The sequence below is a fragment of the Anser cygnoides genome, chromosome 3, assembly GCF_040182565.1.
Source record: "Anser cygnoides isolate HZ-2024a breed goose chromosome 3, Taihu_goose_T2T_genome, whole genome shotgun sequence".
NCBI lineage: Eukaryota > Metazoa > Chordata > Aves > Anseriformes > Anatidae > Anser > Anser cygnoides.
The window spans coordinates 41,967,324-41,980,445 of NC_089875.1; the positions used below are offsets into that span (position 1 = coordinate 41,967,324).

A 13,122-nucleotide genomic window follows, 5' to 3' on the forward strand; every position below is an offset into this window, starting at 1 on the left:
GTTTTCCTTCTTTCTTTGTTTTTTGGTTTTTTTCAACATCTGAGCAGTTGCGCTGCTTGGGCTATTCCTATGAATGAGTCCATGGACTTCTGCCTTGTATTGTATGCAGGTCTTAAGCATGATTTGTTACTGACCTGGAATTTCAAAGAGAAGGGGAGGGAGTGCTTCCTGCTTTTTACTGATTGTAACTGGAAAACTTAGTCCAGTTTGTATGGACAGAGTAAGAATAATAGAGTTTTCAAGCAGAAAGAGCGCTGTTTAGCTATTTAGTTTGGGTATGTTGCCAGAATTTGAAGCGAGATGAGAAATGAGAATGCAACTTGTTCAAATGCTGTTTAAATACTGTTTTGTGCTGTAACCAACGATGTGTCCTGGGATATGCTGAGTTTGTTTGATTAAGCAGTAGGATCCATACTTTGTGCCAGCATACAAGGATTATTTGAGGAATAAGTGATTTCGCTAATAAATAAATCTTCCAGGTATTAAGGAGCCCCCTTAGCGGCATACCCATTTCAAAAAAGCAAATCTTCTCTCCCCTTCTTCACACTGAATACTGCTGAATGATTAAATCCTGAGTTTGAAGCCTGTTTAAAACAAAACACTGTTTATGCCTAAGTATATGGCAGGAGAACACACTGCATGACAAGTGTTTATGGCAGAGTTGAAGAAGTCACTTGGAAGTGTTCAGACATTGTGGAAATTTTGGCAGCATAAGAGACTGTGGAATAGATTATGTTCTTTGGGGTTTTCTGCTTAGTGACTATATTGCTGTATTTCTGTGTACAGAGGATTTAGAATCCAGCTGGAGAAATAATAGCATTATATCAGACATCTTATTTATATGTAGTCCTGTGGCTTTTTAAGTATTTTTAAATGATCAGTTCGAAACCTTTTGTTACATATTCTTACTTAGATGAGAGGTCTCCAGATGCACAGTACGTGGATTTGCTGCTGAACCCAGAACGTTACACTGGCTACAAAGGGCCCTCTGCTTGGAGAGTGTGGAACAGCATCTATGAAGAAAACTGCTTCAAGTAATCAGGAGGGAGAAGCCTATTTTTATACCTGTGCTTCAGTTTAGCTTAAAACTGATTTTGCACTTTCTAATTTATTTTCTAGGCCTCGATCTGTCTATCGCCCTTTAAATCCACTGGCACCTAGTAGGGGTGGGTCTTTTCTATTTTATTTTTTTAATGCAATTCTTTTAACATAGTGACTTTGCAGTGTAAGTGATAGCACACCTACAGACTGAAGAATATTATTTTTCTGCTTTTTAAATTTCTTATGTAGAGGCCTTTGTCAACTTTCAATATCTAGACTTAAAAATATGACTTAAAAATGTAGACTTAAAAAAATATGCCAATGACTTGAGTTTTAAATTTTCAAATCAAAACTGAGAACTGTAACACTGTGTTCTAAGTGAATCAGCTTTCCCCTGTCAGTGTCTCATTTCCCATTTAAAAAAAAAAAAAAAAGTACTTAGAAAACAACACCAGACACTAGAAACTCAAGAGGGATTTTGGTAATTACAAACAGTGAGGTAATACATTAGTGGTATATACAACTAAAAAGAATTGCAAGAGTAGCTTAACTCATGGATTAGAATTTCCAGAGAAAAGCAGTGGTCAGATCATTGAGCAATGTGAACTGGAGAACAAGATTTCTTTACTGTCTTTCTGAAGCTTAAAAGTGGCTTTCAAGAACATATAAATCAACAGCTACTAAGTGTTTAAATTTAGTGTCTCTATTTATAATAAAGTGTCTAGTCTCAGGTTGTCTTGAGGAGGAAGAAGAGGATGGAAAATAGATTGTTTTCTGGGAGATTAAATAAGTTTCTTGCACTTCTTAAGTTTTTATAGTAAAGCCCGTGTTTCATTACTGCTTTGCTGTGAAAATGTTTTTAATACTCATGGATTTTTATTTCTCTCACCCCCACCCCTCCAGGAGGAGATGATGGTAAGTTATCTTATTTTGCTTGACCTGCAGCAATTAAGCAAGCATTGTACAGTTTTGAACTTTTTCTTTGCATTACTGCTGTAGCATTAGAGGCCAGGAACATTTTGTTTTTATGAAGATAATTGGTTATTCAGAAAATGTTTTTATTGGGACAATCCTTTCAGGTCGAGTAGGGGAAGGGGTGAATAAGAGCAAAATGGAGTTGTGTTACTGGTTCTTATCTTTCTAACAGTTGCTGTGATAATGCTGTTTCCAAGATAAGTGGAGATGTATAAAGGATTCTTGGGTCTCTTCCAGAGCCCCATTGATATTGATGTCAGATCCCCTAAAAGAAGAGGGACAGGTGTTCATTTGCTTTTTTGCCAGGAAGGTGGGGAGAGGCTGAGGCGAGAAAGCATTGGGTCTGTCTACAGTGAGATACTCTTTTTGGTTACTCAGATCTCTCAGGCAAAAGCTCTAATCCTTCTGGAAACCTTCAGACAGTAACAGTTAAAGGTAAAGGTTATCAGTTATGATGCAGAGGAAAGATGGAAGTGCTAGTTTAAAAAAAAAAATAGTAGAGGCAGTAATATCAAAGCAGAAAAGTGTTCTGGTGGTTTTTTGTTTATATGTCAATTACTAGTTATTTCCTGTGACCTGTTGAGCAAAAGAAGCTGTCTTTTGAATCCATAGAAGTAATGCTTATAGAGAAGATGCTTTATGGGCTAGGATTAAAGAAGTAGGTAGGATGTTTTCCCCCTCCTTATGTTTCAAAGACATGAATTAATTATTGTGCGTAACAGAGAAGGAACTCTGGGAAGTCATTGTGAAATCACTATAGGGTTTTCTTCTGCTTTCAATTTAATTGATACTGACTTTCCAGAGAATCATTGTTTAGAGGTAGTAATGAATGTTTTACTTTTGTCTTATGGAATGAGTAATGTTCACTTTTTCTATTAACTGTTAAAAAGCTAATAGTGCTTTAAAGCACTACCTTGGTGGTAATGCTTATGATCAATTAGTATACAGTTGCTTTTTGTGCTAATTTAAATTTTTCAGCTGGTTTTGCTCAGCAGATCTTTTTTCTTAAATTGTGAGGCTTTAGAGCTTGTGTTACTATTTGTACCAAGTTTGACAGATTGATTAGATGTCTTGTGAGATGACAGAATTCCATACCTTTGTCTTAAGTGTTTCTCTGCTTGAATATGAGCACAGGGATTGATTGCCTTTTTTTGGTTGTTGTTAATCATGTCCAAAGTAGAAAAGTAGTGCAGAAAGGGTACTGTTACTGACATGAAGCTGCATCTACTGAAACTTAGTAGTAGCATAATTTCTCTGTAGGTTTAGTCTAAGAATATGTCCAGTAAAGAACTGGTATAACCAACACTAAGTTTGGTAGTGCGGTATTTGACTCTGGACTCTCACCCGTTCTGTTAAACCCAGGGAATCTAGGCTGGTGTCTGTTGGAAACCAAGATTTAGTAGTTCCTTTGCTCTTGGAAATAAATGTTCTTAAAGTGATTTCTTTAAAATACGTGATCACAGATGGATGCAGGGAATGTAAATGAGATACCTTTCCACAGATACTCCTGTTTGCTCAATTATATTTCTTCGCCATATTTTCAACCACTAGTGCATGTAATTGGGCTTATACTTGATGTTGAATGCCCTCGCTAGTAGCTTAGTTACGCTTATTCTTGTATTTCTCTTATTCTGGCCCCAACAGATTTAAACTAACCTCAAAGTTTAGCCACTTCAGTGTCTATCCTCACTTTAATAGTTAAATTATTTAGCTTTATGTCCAGATGGCAGCTAGTGTTAGTACACATCGTAATGTAAAGGTACTATAATGATAAAAAATGAATACTCTTAATTAAACTATATATTATCTATTAACAGGAGAATCTTTCTACACATGGCTAGAAGGTAATTCTCTTGGGGTGGGGTTAATATCATTTAAATTCACTAGAAACAACACAGTAGTATTTTTACTATCTCCAAATACTTTCATAGTGTAACTGTTTTCCAGTGCCTTAAAGCTGTGTGGTTTTGATGTCTTCCTAGAAGAACACGACTCTAATTTGATGACAGATTTAATTCTCACTAGGATGGGTCACAGTATAGTTCTGGTTTCCAGACTGTCAAAATTAAAGACTGTTTTAAATCTATTGTTCAAACAATGTAAGCATCTTATTTTTGTGTGCCAATTTATCTGTGCTAATTGACCAGATAGTTGTTTGACTGCATTTATTAGAAACGCTGAAACACCAAGAAAGAAATGTTAAATGTCATTCTTGGTGGTACTTTATGTACAAAAATAAGAGGTGTACTTTTCCTAAGACAGATATAAGAACTTACTGGATGTGCTGCTAGAAATAATGATCAAGTGCTGTAACTGTAACTCTTGAAAGTTAAATGGTGCAGACATGCCTCAGTGACATGTCAAGATGTATTAATTTTAATACATTGTTTCCAGTATTTAGTTTGGGATTTGCTTTTCTCTTTTTCCTCAACAGGTCTTTGCCTTGAGAAAAGAGTGTTCTATAAACTCATTTCTGGGCTTCATGCTAGCATCAACTTGCATCTGTGTGCCAATTATCTTCTTGAAGGTAATTTTAAGACTGGGTAAAGTTGATGAATGGATTACTACGTCTGTAGCATGTATTTATTTTCTTTCTGAAATATTTTTTGTGTATACTTGGTTCTTGTCTGTTTTGTTCTATTTTCCAAATATGATCTTAAGCTCCACCCCTCCTTTTTTCTTCTATTTAGAAACCTGGGGGAAGCCTAGCTGGGGACCAAATGTTAAAGAGTTCACTCGCCGCTTTGACCCTATTGAAACAAAAGGAGAAGGACCAAGAAGGCTTAAAAATTTATATTTCTTGTATTTGATAGAGCTGCGTGCTTTATCAAAGGTTGCACCATACTTCGAGCGTTCAGTTGTTGACCTTTACACTGGAAATGGCCATGAGGATGCTGAATCTAAAGCACTCTTACTAGAAATCTTCAGGGATACAAAGTAAGGCATGAGTTTTTTTTATCAATAGCTTGAAACTCTCAGTTTTGCTCTTCAGTGAGAATAGATGACTTGACAGGATAGAACAAGGAAGAGTGACATGAGGAAATAAAATAGTGGGGAAGAAGAGAAATTTTTGTATTTGACAGGATGAGAGATGGTTTTCTGAGGCTTGAATATGTGAATCTTTTAAAGGGGGTGGAAAAAAAAACCACCACCCTGAGCTACTCCCCATTTGTGGCTTATTTCTGATCCTTCAGTGTAAGATGCGTGATCTGTTTTGAAAAGGAAAATGCTACATATATTCTTCTAATTTTTAGTGAGTAAGTCTGCATTTCTCTTATGCTTATCCTTCTTCCTTCTGGTTGTTCTGTAAGGCTCTTCAGTCCAATTCCTTTGCTTATCTTCTCACTAATTTTTGTGGTCAGTTGCATGCTGCATGGCTTCATCTGTTGCCTCTAGGCATAGTCATGTTAGGTATTTGAGATGTGGTCAGACAACTGATGAACTGAAAGGCAAATAGTAAGACAATCTCAATTTGTATTAGAATGAAGTCTTAATGGAGATGAAGAACATTCTCCAGAAAATGGTAACTGTTTACAGGCTATAGTGATTGAATGGTAAAGTCGATACCATTTAGTAAATTTTTGAATAGCAACAATTTGAAATTTGAAGGATATCTTTGAAATGGAACAAGTAGGAACTATGAAAAACATCTTAAACTGTAACAGCTGCTTGACGGTACACTGTAGTTCACACTGGGGTTGTTAAGTTTTTTGTATTGTGTCTTTATTAGGTCCTTCCATATGCACTTTGATGAAAAGTCCATGTTTGCTGGAGATAAAAAAGGAGCCAAGTCATTAAAGGTGAAGCTACTTTTCTAATAAACATCCAAAATATCCGTTTTGGAATTAAGTTGTGTTATTTTTGAAAAACCTCTCTCAGCAGCATAATGCTTATGGCAGGAAGACTAGAAAAGGCAGGTATGACATCTTACAGAATTGTATCTGAGGCCTCTTAATCTCCTTTACAATACTTGAATTCAAGGTGTTGTGCTAACTCAAGCAGACTAAGATCTCTAATTGGGACTGTGCTGTGAGGTCAATGAGTTGATATGGTATTAGTAATGCAAGCAAATTGTTATTTAAATAGAGTATAAGCTTCACATAGGCATCTCCTCCAATAAAAAAAGTGATGTTTGGTTAGAAACCAGGTGGGTAATCTATGCACATTTTGGTGAACTAGAATATGAACTTAACATTACGAAAGTATAGTTCTATGACACACGATCCTAATGTGAATGCTGTTACTATCTAGAAACTATCAGTGTTGTTGTTCAGGTTGCTGTGTGCTGTAATTCCACAACTGGAGTGTGGCTCATAGCAGTAAAGGTCTGTTAAAAAATATTAGTAAGTATTCAAATACTTATTTCAGTAGTAGCATTGGATTTTTTTTATGATCAGTATTAAAAAGAATGCTTTTTGAAAGGTGGTACCAGTAGTTTATCAGTCCTGCTAGCGTTTTCCTGACCTTAAATATTTGATATAGATAACATTAATTAGTTCTGTACTGTAATTGCTTCCACCCTGACTGACGCTGCAAAGCAACAATCTGCCTGTAGTTTTGGGTAGGAAATGCCTTTTGTGAGTTGTCACTTTTTTGCCTTGTTGTCCAAAATGCAGGTTGGTTCAAAAAGGATTTGAATAACTTAATGGAATTAAAATTGGACAGTGACACACATAACAGCTCAGAAATTTTTGAGCAAGTTGATTATGTTCTGTATGCTGAGTTTCCAGTGGTATTCTGCATGTCCTATAGTTTTGTTTTTCAAGGCATCAACTATTAGCAAAGGCTTGGAAACAAAATTCTGGGTATATGTGGACTTCTATTATAGCCTGACCCTGTATGGTAGTGGGTTTGCTCAATTTTAGTAACAGAGGATTGATATTCTAGTGGTACTAAATGACTCGTTGTAAAGCTAAGAGATACTTTAAATTTACCTTTTTTACCTTTGTTTTTAACTGCTAGGAAGAGTTCAGACTGCACTTCAAAAACATATCTCGCATAATGGATTGTGTTGGATGTGACAAATGCAGGTTGTGGGGCAAACTGCAGGTACAGTTTAGGTCTTTGATATCCTTACCTCTATATTAAAAAATAGACGTGTGTTTAGTTTACTTTCAAACAAGGAGTTATTGATTGTTTTTGTTCAATATCGTTCATTTTTGGTCAAGAGCTGTCTGTTATTTGTGTTCTCAAAAATTATTTTGGTTTAGAGCAGATAATTCAATGTAAAATCTTGTAGAATCACCTGTGGGAAGCCTTCCTCGAAATACTCCGCTTGCTTAATGAGCTTTTAACTCCATATATTGAGCCATAAGAAAAACAAGTAATTCAGATTTTCACCATTATAAAATACTGCAAGATGCACAGTAAAGCTGACAACTGAAAAACAATCCGTTTCTGGAGACGTATCTTTATTTTACTGAGAACAAGTTCTTAACCCTTGAGGGTAATATTGTGTAGACTGAGAACAGTTGGTAATTCCGGGTGCCTACTATATGGTACTGTTGTATAGCATTAAGTTTATCAGGGTTCAGATCTCATATAAATTCCTAACACCAAAAATGTAGTGGTCTCTGCTAAATTTCTGAAGTTCTGCCTATTCTCTACCAGTTGATACTTCTGATCTATTACCACTTTCTTCTTGTGCAAAATGAAATAGGGATGGATTTCCTTTTCGTTGCGGCCAATCTCAACCACTGTCAAAATCCAGTCATTTCCTCAAACTGATTAAAAGGGGGACAAGATTAGCTGCTTCTGATATAGTTTCAGCCCCAATTTTATATTAAAAAAAAAAAAAAAAAAAACATAAAAGGTCTGCCACTGGGACTGGAGATGGGGGAAGTAAAAAAGTGTTGTGACACCTCATTACAAAAACCTAGCTTGATCTGGAAGAGGGGGGAAGAGAAGGAAAGGGGAGGCCTGATCTGACAAATCCCACAACCCTGAGGCATCTAATGTAGTGGGGAAGGGCTGAAGGTATTGTGACAGTCATGGTTTTTTATGCATCTAGTGTGGCTAAGAAGAAAAGAGATGGGAAAGAAAAGTTAAAACCATAAGGATTTAAAGTATACCTGAGGAAACAAATATTCTTAAATAAGGGAATGAACTTGGTATGCAATTGGTGGCATGTGTTTGCATTGGTGTCCTGGATTGTGTATAGCTATTTGGGTTGAGACAGTGTCAGTATAAAAGAATTATATATTTTGCACGCATCGGTAGTTAACATTTTAATGTTTTTCTTTCTGAGTTGAAAAGAGTGACCTTATTGGCATTAAAACACCTGGATTTTCTTGTAGACTCAAGGCTTAGGAACTGCTCTGAAGATTTTATTTTCTGAGAAAGAAATACAGAACCTTCCTGAGAACAGTCCATCAAAAGGTTTTCAACTCACACGTCAAGAAATAGTTGCTCTTGTAAATGCCTTTGGAAGGTAAGATTTTGTGATTTGTGTAGTTTGTTTTTTTTTAAAAAAGTAAAATTTCAGTGTCAACACTCAAGGTCTGTGGAAAAGGCATGTAGATGTAGCTCTTAAAGACTGAATTATTCTTAGTGATACGGATAAACCCAGTGCCATCAAACAGCGTGTGGAGTACTGATTATTAACCTTTGTCATTTTGTGTTGGGACCTAACTCAGTCTTTGTCTCTAATCTCATGAATTCCTTAAGACTCTTAAATGTCTTAAGCATTAGACTGTCTCCTGCTTCTTGAATGATAACTACAGCTCTTCCAGAAGTACACTTTGTATTTCTGTTTTAAATATGTATACCTGAAAAGGAGGAAAAATATTTGAGGGTTTCTTTTTTCAATGCTGTCATTTAGCCCTTAAGTTTTGGGATTTGGGGGTATGATGTAATTGTTTGTTTAAAAACTAGTGATTAATTTTGGAGGGAACAACAAAAACTTTACTTCTTCAAATGGTGATGTAAAACTTAACAGCTTTAAAGGATTTGTAGAATGTGTCTTTATTGTGCTAATTCATCTGATCTTGAACATAATTATTTCTGTTTAAAAGAATTCACTTAACATTAGCTCTGGTTAGATCTTTAATGAAATCAGGACTATTTAAAATATATCCAAACTTTAATCCCTGTAACATGTTAAATGTAATGGAGAGACAGATAGATCTTTTGAGGGGAAAGTAGTATCCTAAGTGTTAACATTTGGAACAGAATTGTGTAGCGTTTTTTCTATTGGAAAAAAAAAGCTCCCACAGAAGACGGTGGTTTGCACTTCTTGTCACAGTTGACCTACTAACATTTAGGTTTTTTTTTTGTTTTGCAGGCTTTCCACAAGTATAAAAGAGTTGCAGAATTTTAAAGTTTTATTGCAACGAACTAGGTAATGAAGGCCTTTGCACAAACCATTAGTGAAGACCATTTACAGGACTGCATTGAGCAGAAGGAACTGATCCTTACAGGACTCGCATGAACTGATAAAAAGTAAAATCAAATACCAACTTGAATATTTATGTTTAAACTAGGAATGGTTGTTAATTAGAGAAGATATTTATGAATGAAGTATATAGTTTTTAAATGTGTAAATTATGCTAATCTGTTTAATTTTTTAAGTTCTCTGCTCACAGTTCTATTGTACTGACACATCATACATTTTCTTTATTTTCTTGTCTTTGAGACAGTTGTTTTATATGAAAACACAGGTACCTCGATCCTGACTTGGCCGGTCCTAAGTGAGGTGGTTCATCCCTCACCTCTCCCCAGTACTGAGCTTCAGTAAGTTCTGAGGACTGAGTATGCTGATTCTGGCTGTCTAAAAGTAAAGCCAGAAAAGGAGATAGGGCTCTTGTTGAGTTCTGTATTCTTACTGTAGTTACAAAACTTTTAAAAATAGGAAATTTACTGAACAGAAAATCTTACTTTGTACCAAGCTCCTTTGAAATATGCTGACATCAATTTTTTTCCTTACGTGTTGCTTTTTGCAAGTTCCTATTTTCTTTAAAATAACCACCTTCTCTCTGATACAGCACAGTTGTAAGTGACTCTTCTTGGCTTCTTGACCCTTGGCTACCTACATTCACTTCAGGGGTCAGAGGGAAGGGCATGGAGAGATGACTAGTGGAGCATTGCTAGCTAAGTCTGTCAGTCAGGTTTGCATCTAGTCCGTTTGATCTTCTGGATGGTAATCACAAATTCAGTCTCCAGAAATTGTCCTTTTAATGTCTAAGATATTAAAAATAGCACATATTGCTCTTTGATCAGTGGAATTAGATTTGCTTGTAATGGTTTATGTTTTAGTGGTGCATTAAAAGGTCAGTGCAAAAAGAAAAAACTTTTTATAGTCACTTTAAAAAAGGCTTTTTAAAATTCATAATCATACTGACATTTAATATCACACACTCTATCTATGCAATCCCTAACTGTACCTTCTTAAAAAGGATATTCAACGTAATAAAACGGGTATGTTAATAATGTAACTTTCATAAAATATGAAACTACTTGTGTAATCACAGTCCACAAATGTCAGTGATAATTTATCATTGACAAAGACATAATTCAGAAGCAGTACTACTGATTAGTAGTAACCAAATGTTGGTTTAAATTTAAAATGAAGTAATTTTGTTTTTTTAAAACCAGCGTATTTCAAAGTATAGTTAGGAGTTATGAATGTAGGAAGTGCTGGTACAGTGTAGATACCTTTTTTTGTTATTTTTTAAAAATTTTCAGCAAATAAAGTGCTCTTAAACATTTTTCACTCTACCAGATCTTTAGTGACCTGTTTATATTATTTATTGTAACGATACTGGCTTCCATAATGTGGTCCTTCACAGCGGAGATTTTCCTGAAAGATGGAATATGCTCTATGTCCTTCATTTCTAGACAAGCCTCAAATTTCTACCAGACTGGAAATGAGACTATTGTGCTGGCACTTATAATAAGAGTACTGTTTCCTGAGAAAGTAAACCCTCTTGAGTCAAACTGGGGTAAGATAAATGAAAGAAAAAAAATGGTAGTTGCACAAATTGGCAACTGTCCAGTCTGTACTTCCTCTACAAGCCAGTAGATAAAATCAACGTGATGTTATAACGAGAAAGGTAACGCCAGCCTGGGGATGTTACGTTCTTACGCAGCAGCCTCTCGTGCTTTTGTGGGCACCCATGTCTGAGCAAGTCACCATGGGCTCCCTTTCTGGTTAGTGGAGGAGAGCAGCTGATTTCAAGGTGGATTTGCCTGACCTTTTCTAAGGTTGGTATTTGTATACTCTAGGATACCGTAATTTGCACCCTGGAGTTTCTTTTCTGTATTCAACTGAAATGAAAATCTAGGTCTTTGCTTTAATGTGAACAGCCGTGTTTGGTCAAACAAGTTATGTATGCCCTGAGTATCGAAGTCTTCTGAGTTATATATATATTGAAGGAATGTATTATTTTTCAGCTGGCCATTTATTTCTTCTGTTTCGGGTTGACCTGCAAGGGCTAGAACCTGTAGGCTCACTCGTGTGAAGAATCCTGTACAGCTTAGTTTTAACTGTATTATATATCATAGTGCCTAAAGCATTAGGCAGGATTTTCTAGCTAAAAAAAGTCTACAATGGCGCCAGGAAGGACCTGAGTCTCAGAATAAATAGTTTTTCCTTTCCCCCTCACCTTGCTTTTTGAAGAAAGTGGATTGCTTCCAACCTTCTGGGTATGCAGTTTATTCTTTTCTTCCACCTGTGCCTGGCTAAAATCCATGGACACTGAAGCAGCATCACATGCTAGCGTCATGCATTTGCTTATGGGACAGGCGAGAGATTCAGACATACAGATCCTGCCCACCTGCTCCGTAGACATTTCATTGGCACAATCCGGCAAGGTTCTTACCATTGTGTGAGGACAAAAAGATGGGAAGTTTTTCTTCTTTTCCTTTGCATTGTAATGAAAAACAGGAGTGCAACTGAAACAGGTAGTTCTGTGTACAGAGAGGTTCTGTTGCATTTGAAGGTACATCTCACTTGGTGATCAAATATGGAAGGCATTTCACTTCACTGTTGTAGAAATATGAGATTTTTTTCCTTTTACAAATCTAGTTGAAACAAATTTCCTGTCACCTATTTTTTTTACAGTATTTGATGTACATTCTGTGACTATGCTGCCTATGAGGTTTTGCCATGTGAGTTGGATGACATAGGTCTTCTTCTGAAACTTAATGTAACATACAATTACAGATCTGTTTTTATACTGAAGAATAAGGTTAGTTACACTGTCCCTGAGCTGTAAACTATTTTAAATTCCAGCCTATTGGAGATCAGCTTGTCAACATTGTCTGCCATTCATTTCAGAGTAAAATTACATTTCCTTGTACAAATGACACAATGATTGTAATCACAGAGGTAGCAAGAAGACAAAGACAAATGTTTCATCATTCTGAAGTCATAAGCACTTGAGTGAAACATTAAAAGACTTGGTCCAAACTGCATAGGCAAAATGTAGGGCACTGTTGCTGAACAACTTGCTCCAAAGTGCCAGAGAAGGAAGGTGAGAATGCAGTTTTAAAACAGTGAAGTGTACAGATTATGTAAACTGGAATAAGAAGTGTGTTCCTACTTCAGCTGGTGATTTGTGCTATATGTCATTGTATATGCATGAAATACTGTGCCACACTTTCTAGAGTTGTGTTTTGATGATTGGGTCACCTTTATCTGACCTTGCTTTGTGCTTTCATGGGAAATTACCTGTACTATGTTGTAAATAATCTAGATGCTTATGTTTATAAACTAGCAATCCGGCAATTCATCACTTCACAATTCCTTCCTATATCTAGCCTGTTAAAATGTAATATTTATTAAAATCAAAATCCATGTTGGAACTGCTTACTGATATCTAAACACTTCTGAATCTTTGCTATGTTTGAATCTATAAAATACAAATTAAAGTATTTTCTGCTATATTTTTTGTGAGTGCAATTTTTCAACTACGCTTTAGAAATCACGCAATGTAAATTGTTTACATGTCAGTCGTTTAAGCATAAGATGATGAGCAAGATTCCATTATCACTTTAATTCAGTTTAAAAGCTAAATGTAACCTCTGGATTTTCATAGAAAGGCTATTGCGTATCTGCTGCTATTGACGCTGCACTGCCATATACCAGTGCATTAGAAATCCGTGTGG

General features: G+C 35.9%; 1 protein-coding gene across 3 annotated transcripts in view; it reads left to right on the plus strand.

Annotated features, from left to right (window-relative positions):
• The window catches only part of ERO1B (endoplasmic reticulum oxidoreductase 1 beta), a 32,203-nt gene extending 19,303 nt beyond the window's left edge, over positions 1-12,900 (plus strand). Inside the window, exons 7-16 of one of the 3 annotated variants that reach the window (XM_066994004.1) lie at positions 914-1,034; positions 1,120-1,166; positions 1,945-1,956; positions 3,834-3,860; positions 4,451-4,543; positions 4,707-4,953; positions 5,747-5,816; positions 6,979-7,065; positions 8,313-8,446; positions 9,299-12,900. In XM_066994004.1, the coding sequence (XP_066850105.1) occupies positions 914-1,034; positions 1,120-1,166; positions 1,945-1,956; positions 3,834-3,860; positions 4,451-4,543; positions 4,707-4,953; positions 5,747-5,816; positions 6,979-7,065; positions 8,313-8,446; positions 9,299-9,359 (899 nt within the window). In that variant the 3' untranslated portion in view covers positions 9,360-12,900. Of the gene's footprint in view, positions 1-913; positions 1,035-1,119; positions 1,167-1,944; positions 1,957-3,833; positions 3,861-4,450; positions 4,544-4,706; positions 4,954-5,746; positions 5,934-6,978; positions 7,066-8,312; positions 8,447-9,298 lie in introns of those variants that run through there. The other 2 variants (XM_066994005.1, XR_010830265.1) reach the window with 2 other exon arrangements.
• The last annotated feature ends 222 nt before the right edge of the window (positions 12,901-13,122 follow it).